This window comes from Thermobia domestica, chromosome 17, assembly GCF_964235325.1.
Source record: "Thermobia domestica chromosome 17, izTheDome1.hap1.1, whole genome shotgun sequence".
Taxonomy (NCBI): domain Eukaryota; kingdom Metazoa; phylum Arthropoda; class Insecta; order Zygentoma; family Lepismatidae; genus Thermobia; species Thermobia domestica.
The window spans coordinates 160,905,393-160,915,186 of record NC_137470.1 but is presented as its reverse complement, the minus strand read 5'-3'; the positions used below and the strand labels follow the sequence as shown (position 1 = coordinate 160,915,186).

General features: G+C 39.1%; 1 protein-coding gene across 1 annotated transcript; it reads left to right on the top strand.

The window, feature by feature from the left end:
- The first annotated feature begins 4,236 nt into the window (after positions 1-4,236).
- LOC145674224 (proton-coupled zinc antiporter SLC30A1-like) lies at positions 4,237-4,896 on the top strand. The gene has a single exon (XM_081744060.1). It carries the CDS (start codon positions 4,237-4,239, stop codon positions 4,894-4,896), a length of 660 nt encoding a protein of 219 aa, XP_081600186.1.
- The last annotated feature ends 4,898 nt before the right edge of the window (positions 4,897-9,794 follow it).

Genomic DNA, 9,794 nt, shown 5'->3' with positions numbered 1-9,794 from the left:
GACATAGAACCGATCATTTACTGGTAGGGTGAGAGAAAAGAATTTGAATATCGCATTCACTTCTTTGATTTTATGAAATTTCATCTTAAACGGAGGGAAGAAAGAAAACACTAACAGCTATCGCGTGTATTGAACAGTTAGAAATGAATACACGTGATTTAGTAAATGGGATTGTTTTGCTGTAGAAAATGTGAATCTCTCAATTACTTGTACGAATTCAACGTCGTTGATACTATAAGTTTTGAGTAGTCTGATGTAATGGTAAGAAATTGTATATATTATGTATTAAAAAATAGAACATGTTTTCTACTTTCATAAATTCAATAGAACTGATGAACATGGCCCTAAAATTATTCAATACAGTGGAACTCAGACGAACTAGCTGCTTGTATTTAATGTTTTTAATCAAATATTCTACGCAGGTACATTTGGTATTTTTCTGATGGAAGCAAACGTTCAATCCACGTAGCACAGATTTTGGTTCGACGGTGGCCAACAATTTTGCAACGAATTCGCTGTTTCCCAACGTTAGGCCAAACGATATATTGTACTTAAGAGCAGGAGCGTCATTTCAGAATTTGCTTTGGGGCTGAGTGGAAGTCTTCTCCTATATACATTTAAAAACTTTTCATGTATATATTACTATACTATTCCACAATTGTTTCCTGTGCTCCCCATGCTTAAGGGTGACATTCGGAAACTTTTTGGCAAGATCTTGAGGTATAACGATCTTATTTTGCAATTTTCATGAAAACTATAGTTAGATAAACGTGAAAGCAATTTGGCAATGTCCGTATTTTGGAATAAGTATTTTAGGAGCGATTCTGGACATTGCAAGGGCTTTTGATTTTCATGATGTTGGTTTCACTTACATTTTCTTCCTAATGCGAAAAATAACTTTAGATAATTCACCACTTTGGAGATATCATATGTAAAAAACAATTTGGACATTTTGTCTAATGCGGAGTAACGATTTTGCCAAATGATTTACATAAAAGAGGTGAAGCTATGCTTTCTGGCTCGAGAAACTAATTTAAACAAGGAATTTTACTTTTGAACAGTGATGATTTCAAGGAGTATCCAAAGGGAAATTTCTCCACGCAGCTAAGAAATTACCCTGGCGCATATCTCCGATCGTGTAGAACTTAAACTACCTGTATTTTTTAAGTATACTTTCAACCTGTACATGTTGAAAGTCACACCGAGAAAAATCTGAAATCACAACTAAGTTTGAAACAGGGTCTTTTAGGGGTAAGTTATAGGCTAGTCGAACATTAAACAGAGGACAGAACAGGCAAGGCAAGGCGAAGTACAAGTAAGAAACGCGAACAATAGAACAAAGCCTTGTACCGCATACGCTCCGAGCACGTGCTAGCCAATGACTAACTGACTTTGATATATACGGTCAATGCTGTCAGGCCTCTCTCTCCACATTCTCTTCTACCTCCCTTTACTCCATGGCTGGCCTATCCTCTGGTCAATATGCGATTAGAATAATGTGATCGTAGTGTCTGAAGAGTATAAGATTAGCCGCAGAGAACAGCTAAAGCCGAGGCAGAGTACAGGCAGGAAACTGTGAACAATGGAACAAAGCCTCGTACGACAAACACTCCAGCACGTGCCGAACAAGGACTTTCCGACGTTGTGATTGAGACAAACGGCCAAAAGTCTCAAACCTCTCTCTCCGTATCGTCTCCTACCTCCCTCTGTTTCATGGCTTGCCTATCCTCTGGCCAATATGCGGTTAGTCTTTGAGAGTTCAGAATTTCAGTTAATTCGATCCTGCAACAACAAGTCTCTTGAGCCGAAAACCAGGAGGTTATAGGTGGTTAAAATTATTTTCAATTAACTTGTTTCTCTTGCCGGGAAATTAGGACACCTTGCTATTTATATATAAGATGACAGTAGCATAATGTTGCTAAACAGTAATTGAACCAGCTTTCTCCTTGGAAAAATAGAAAGGAAAAGTCGTTTGTATATTTGTAAGTTATTAGTTAAAAAAGATAGGTGCAAACTCCTGATCCCACCTCTTGGGCTTAACAATTATGCGCTAACGTATGTGATAAGAGATAATGAACAAGAGTCAAATTCCGATCGACATCGAGCCCCAATGAGGTTACTGAATACAAGCATGACTGAGTGCTAGCCCACTGAAAATAGTTAGCCCGAGCCCAATATGGTAAACGCTCACGAAATTGAGACAACGAGGAGCTAGTGGTCTACTTACCACACTTACGCACGCTGATAAGACGTGCTACGGCCGTTCTGCCTATTTAATATACTGCTTCCGAATTAATGGCATCCGGCCCGTAAATCCCTTGTCGTGGACAGTGGATATTCCTTTTCGCCATTAAGGTGTGTCCTTCAGCCTTAGTTCGCAGATGCGATGCAACCCTTATTTTGTAGGGGAGTGAGATACGCCTACAGAGCGGCTGGACCGGTCCTGCCTACCATTTGCCTACTGGTGGAGACGGCCTAGCTAGCAAGTCTAGGCCTCCCATGCTCCCGAGCGTTGTAAGGCAAGCTCACCTCCCGCCTATGCTCAACGTTACCCAGGTACCTGGAATGAGTTTACATAAGCTACCGAATCCCACAGTAAGACTTCAACCCGGCAGAGTCCAGCCCAGTGCCTGGAGCCCCAGGCATGCCCGGGGGAGCTTGATCATTCCCGGCCCTGCCTAATTCTATCCGTCAACTGGCAACCGCCTTTACACTCACAGGTACCGCGTACACGTCATGATACTTCCGTATCTCATCCCGGATCCAATGGTACGTGTTAAGTCACCATTTCAGCATGATACTAGCCTCTTTTCCTGCAGGGTTTCCTCCCTTTTATAGGTTCAGAAACTGTTACCCAGATACCTGGGATTAGCACGTTTCTTCAGTCACCGTTAAACCCTCTTGCAGGGAGTAAACTGGCATTCCTCTCCCGGTAGGGTCGTCCATGCAATGCGGGACTTCTTTTGATTACGATAGAAATACATCGTACATTACCAAAGTCAATGACTGATATAAGCTGTCTATCTCTCAAGAATTGGCGCAAACCTCATTGAAGATTGCGAGTCTGAGCTCGAGGAAGCGTGAATCAGAGTTATTGTGAACCTCATTGATACTAGTGACCGCCAGAGCCCTTACAAACCCGAGTGAGTTCCAGTTGCAAATTAGCCACCTCTGGCTCAAACAAATATGCTTAGAAATGGGATCACTAACAAAAGGGCCACTGATTTTTTTTTAACACAGAGGCCTCATTTTCTGCCTACGACGCTATTAATATCGTCAAAATTTCATCATTATTTATGTTGACACGATTCTTATTAAGTAGATACTCTCATATTGTTTTTAAATTATGAATTTTAAGTTGAGAATAATATGGAAGGCTGTTATTATATATATTTGGAAAAGCTAAATTAAAACTAAGAAGCTTTAGGGTACAATGCATACAATGCAGAGTGCGTTTCGTGTGAATTGGTAACAGGATTTAAATTTACCAATAAATTAACTCTTAATTAATTGTAACAGTTGCTTTTTTTTGAAAGTAGTTTTAATTGTAATTAATTAATTTGATCCGTTGATTTTTACTTTAATTTTCCTAACTGTATCTCCGGCATGAAGCAAAACGAAATTCTGAAGGTGCAAGAGGTGAAATGCATCTAGCTTCTCCGAGTAGAAAAATCAGAAGCTCGAGTTTCATCATCATCATCCGGGTCATAAAATACGCCATATCTCAAAAGTTTGCAAGTGGAGTTGAAACTTCGAAGAATTGAATTTACTGAACGTTGTAAAAGGCTTTGTATCGTCATGAAGAGACTCATGATTCTTTTGTTCTCTTTCGGAGTGGTGTTTCTTGCAAGAATTACTGTTTCTATAAACAATCCTAGTTTTGCAGTACCTGATAGCTTCCCGACTCTCACTGATGTGATGGTGGTGTCCATGGCTTTCACTTCGATGAAAATATCTACCAAGAAATGGTCAAAGAATACGTATGACTGGTCAAGAATTGAGGAGTTTGTTACCGTTTTTAATTCAATTGTGATTTTTGTTTCATACATACTTGTGTGCACTGATATCTTACAAAAACTGGCTCAGAATGAACCTTTGCGTGATCTAACGGTTTACTTTACTGTCCATGGTTCAAGCTTTGTTTTCAGCCTTTTTGCGTTCGTTCTCTTGTATGATTACAGTGCATTGTTTCGCGGTTTCTCGCAGAAAGGATTTCTGAAGAAAATTACCCGTGCGATGGCAACAAATGAGGCTCAGGACGAGGAAGCTGTACGACCTGCTCTTCACTCAAATAACTGCGACCGGAAGTACTCATTGGTAAGAAGCCGAAACATACGAGTTGTATCTCTCAACTTTCTGGCTAATACTTACATCTCAGGATCTGACGTCCTATGTACAGTTATCGAAAGTTTAACTCGTTGGAATTTAAGATATTTGTGGAATCTAGGATTTACGGTGATCATGTTATATGATATTTGGAGAAAGCTTTGGCCAGTGGTAAAGGAGTCGGCATTAGTTCTAACGTTGGCAATCCCAATGGAAATCGATGCGGATAAAATCCAGAAAGATCTTGTAGACAACGTTGATGGCTTGCTTGGGATTCATGAATTCCATTTGTGGTGTCTCACTGATAGAAAGTACATCGTTACGACTCACATCCGATGCGTATCTATGGAGGAGTACATGAGGATTGCTAAAGAGATTAAAGGGTTCTTGCACAACGAAGGAATTCATTCCGTCACGCTTCAGCCGGAAGTGCTAGAAGAGGAGGACGATTCAACAGGTAGCGATCATGAGGACAAAGATACCGACCAGTGTTTACTACGGTGCAAAAGCTCAGAAGAAACCGACTGCTCCTCTTCAACTTGTTGTGGTGTCAACAAGAAGAGTGTGTAAATGAGGTTCTGCATGTCACATTTCCATTTTTAACCTTTTTCATTGATCTATAGCCCTATGATTTTTTGAATATTAGTTAGTTTGTATTGCTTTTCACGTTTGTGATTCTGAAACTGCAACTGTTTCAATTATTAGAACTAGTTTCTATTTTCTATTTCCATGGCATTACCACCTCACATAGGCTATAGATCATATATAACTTTTTGTAGAGTAGAATATCTTTTAGTAGATTTTATCCTTTTCTTTTTTAAAAAATAATAATTTTGTTCAGTTTCTCAGTCTAAAAAAGTAACATTTTGTAATGTGCTCACATTCCCAATTTATGCAGCTGTTAAATGTCGTGCAGAACTAGTGCTCTCCAGCTTTCATTTAATCATAGTGTGTGATTTTTTTTTAAGTGAATCATGTGTTTACATTCTAATTTTTTGGACGTTGCAAACACAATTCAAACAGTGGTTAGTGTCAAGTGTGTTATAATTAACTAAAGCAATCAACAATTTGGAAAAACTTAACATTTTTGAAAGTCTCGTATAAACTGGATGCTTTATAAACTGTTAAAACACTATTCTGGTTTCAAGCTGCCATTTTTTTATTGCTAACGGTTCTGTACAAGTGCAAACGTCAAATAATGTATTGTGATTGAAATTTGTCGATTTGGTGTTCAAAGTAGAAAAGAACATGTATATTGTCTGAATTGTGCATAAATTGGGTACACGTCAAATTATGCCTTGTTTCTACCTGGCACTCATTGCAAACATGAAGGTGTTTATTTACTATTTTTGTTTTTCAAGAAACATGTACTTTCGCTTAAGACAGTGTTTCCCAATCTTTATGATGCTGCGGACTCCTTGTAGCGACTTTTAATACTGCATAACCTCCCCATAAAAAAGGTAAGGATTTTTTTTAAAAGATATAGGGTGATTTTTTTTAAAAAAAACTCATGGATTTCATTTGGGTCTAGAATATCTAGCTGAAGTCAAATTTTCATGCGGTTTGTGGCAAATGTTCAAGAAAGGATGGGAGATTTATGGGACTATGTTTACTGGTTTAAATTCACCCGGGGTAATTGATTACGTCTCAAGAAAAACAGCAAATTTTCGCCAGTGTACCTTAAATTTTTATGAGGTTTTGGATCTTTTTAAGCGAAATTGCAGAATACAAATTAAGTGTTAGTAGTAACATCCATAAATCACATGTGGATAGCTATAGCCAGTTTCTTGGGACAAACGACGGAGAGATTTCTTGGGATACCTAAGGAGTCGATAACTGACATCTTGCACAATACTCGCCTGCGGGGTCCGATGCTTCCCTGTCTCACTCAAAACCGATCCTGTTTCTTCCAATTTATTCACTAGTGACCATATTATGTTCCTGTCTGGGGCAGAACGTGAGGCAAATTTGTTTCTAAATGCCCTTTGCTAAAGCAACAACAGAATCTGTTCTCAAAAAAACTTTTGACGATAAACTCATGTTGCTCCAAAAAGTACACTATTCTCACTGCGTCCCGATCTGACTTACACAGTAGCACAGAACTGTACAGCATAATTCCGAATACAACGGACCAGTTTCCTGTTTCTTATTGACCTTGGCGAGGTTGCCATCTAAGGATGAAAACTCAAATCCCTACATCGCACCGCACATCATTCCAATTGTAAGGTACACTGGTGAATATTTGCTGTTTTTCTTGAGGCGTGGCCGATATTACCCTGGATGAATTTAAACCGGTAAGCATAGTCCCATAAATCTCCCATGTTTCCTTGATTATTTGTCACAAACCTCATGAAAATCGGACTGCAGTTAGAAATTCTAGACCGAAATGAAATCCGTGAGTTTGAAAAAAAAACTGTATTTTTCATATCATTAAAATCAAATGATAAATTGTATTTTTGCAGCGCTAAATTTATAATTTTCAACTATGCAATACAGCTGCAAAAGGAGTTATTCGAAAAAAAAAACTATAATACGAGGTAGGCTTAATATGAATTTAACATTCACCTCAGGGGCGGATCCAGAGGGGGGCGATCGGGGCGATCGCCCCCCCCACAAGAGGAAACTTTCTTATTTTATATATAAATAAACCCATCCATAACAAGTTTGGAGCTCTTAAAAGTAGCAGTATTACCGCCGACCGCCCCCCCAGAAGTCCGTCCTGGATCCGCCCCTGATTCACCTAATGTGATAGTTGATGTATCTTTCAACTAAAATTGATAATTATATTTCTGCTTTTATGTTCCATATTCTATTACTCTCAATTGGTTGAAACCTAGGTAGTGTACATTACAAATACACCTTGTGTGAAAAACGTAATAAAAAAAAAACTAAGTAGAATGAAAATACAATGTTCCGCGGGATCTATTTTAATCTCTCGCGAGCGAGAAGTTGGGAAACATTAGCTTAAGTTCAGTTAATAGAATTGTATTGGAATTTTACCGTTCAAGACTCCTCAAGGTAAGTATTGTTGGAACTCTTTTTAAAGCTGCTAGTTTTGTTTTTTTACATGGTAAGCTATTTTTTTTTACAGGATAATCTATCACAATTTTAATTACACGCAAATATAGTCTTATTTCACACTTGTATACACAAAAATATACATTCTATGCATTCATGAAATGGAATGAAATCGATGGTGTCAGGCGTCCAATGTTTGTACTGTTTAGAAGATAGAGTACCCCGATGAAACCCACAGGCACGAGTTTTTCTACCAGAAACTTGTATGGTCTGAGACTGAAGTAAGGTTTTATCTTACCAAAGGTCTGAGCCACGGCTCCGTATACTGAGTCACCATACTCTCCTACAGAATCATCATAGCTTACACAAAACACAAACATTTTTTATGCATCTAAAACATAATCGTTGTACAGTGTTAGGTACAGACAGTGTAAAGATACTGATAGTTGGGTTTACGGTAAATTCATCCATTTAGATCACTAGTATTACTTATAATACTAGTGTTTGATACCATGTTTGATGAACTTTAGCGTCTCTTTTGAGCATCGAGGCTATGTGAGATGTGAATGGGACCACGGTGGCTCAGTGGTAGAGCGTTCATGTCTCGTGCATAAGGTCCCTGGTTCGATCCCAGCTCAAGTGGGCTTAATGGTGGTCAAATACCGTGTGCATGGGTTTTCTCGGGCTTCTTTCTTCTCCTTCCATTCTCTTTACTTCATCACTTAATTCATTCTCTTCGGGGCACAGTGGTCCAGTGGTAAAGCTGTCACCTCTGGTGCATGGGGTTCCTGGTTCGATTCCATCTCGCGCCAAGTGAGCATTGTGGTGGACAAACACCGTGTGCGTGGGTTTTGTCGAGGTTCACCCATTTCATCTCACTTTCTTCATTCCACCATTTCATTTATTTCTCATCATTACCGTTTCTCTTAGCCTCAATGCATAATCATGGGACGTTAAACTAAATATATCATTTTCCTCATCATCACTGTCTCCTCTAGCTTAGCCGGCATAAACGTGGGACGCAAAACCCAAAACTTTCATTTCATTTCATTTTCATGAGACGTGTACGTGAGTTTAAAGTGGAATCTGAACCATTGGGAATAGAATCCGGGACCACATATACTGCAGACACTAAACTAGCAGGGAGGGTTCAATTTACGAAAGCGTACAGTTACGATGTAACAGCCTCTCAAATATTATGGAAGCATGTAACTTTTTAGAAAAAAAATATTATTTTAGTTACCGGTATGCGGGAAGACACAACTTGGATGGTTCGGACATGTTTACCGTATGGAATGGGAGGGGATACCAATTTACAATAGATGTACAGTTACAATGTAACAGCCTCTCAAATATTATGGAAGCATGTAACTTTTTAGGGAAAAATATTATTTTAGTTATGCGGGAAGACACAAGTTAGATGGTCCGGACATGTTTACCGTATGGGGAGAGGAGGGGATACCGAGAAAAGTGTGGCAGGATAGACCAGATGGAAAGAGACTGAAAAGAAGGCCAAGGGAAACGCGGGAAGAAATGGTAAGGAAAATTCTGAAGGAATGAGGGTTGGGGATAAATAAAGCAAAAAAAATCCCCAAAAGATCGTCACAAGTGGAAAGATCTATGTAAAACCTCTAAATCTGATGATAAAAAAGAAGAGGCTAAGTAAATAAGTTTGCGGAAACTGCTGCAAGTACAACCTTTATTAACACTTCCTGTTGATTAAAGGCTATGGCTATGCTTTTATGAGGGTGCTTTGACGAGGATGTATTTCTGATGGGTTACCCCCCACAGCGAACGCGACCTAGGTGGCTACTCGGTAATTTTACTTTTGCCAGAGTTGTAAGTCATACTGTGAGCCAGTCAGGGTTTCCAGGTCTTTTTTCTATGTTATCCTATTATGTTACATAGATTTTTCTGTGATAAGCTATTTTTTCGGAATTCCCTTGTATTTTTGTGAATTTTGTTACACACGCACACACTTTATAATAGCAGAGTTCCAATTCTCTGCACAAAGCATCTTCCAAGCAGCTGTTTCTTGGTAAAAAAAAAAATCCCCTTGCCTGGCAACACGTGTTTCCACTTTTTCCTTTCTTTAGACATCTTTTACTGATTCCGAAGCAGCAGGCGGTCTATTGTTCCCAAACGCACCAAATACACTCGATCCGATATATTCTGCGCGTTTTTATTGCTTTCGCGTTTGTATTAGCCATCCACATTTAAATACATGGTCAGCATATTCCAAGCGTACGCATGAGCCATAAAAACGCGTTGCAAACGCATCGAATAGCCGTAGACTTAGTGGCTAGCACATGCATGTCTATGGTGCACATGATTCTAGACTCGATTTCTGGTAGGAAAGCATTGAAACTTGAATATCGATCGGATTCCATCTTAAACTGTAAGTCCACGCCTGTATAGTCTTGGTACTGATAAGAGACGCTAAAATTCAA

What these genes read in the sequence shown, in the direction of transcription:
- LOC145674224 (XM_081744060.1), top strand. Translation starts at nt 4,237, where the DNA reads ATGGCAACAAATGAGGCTCAGGACGAGGAAGCTGTACGACCTGCTCTT.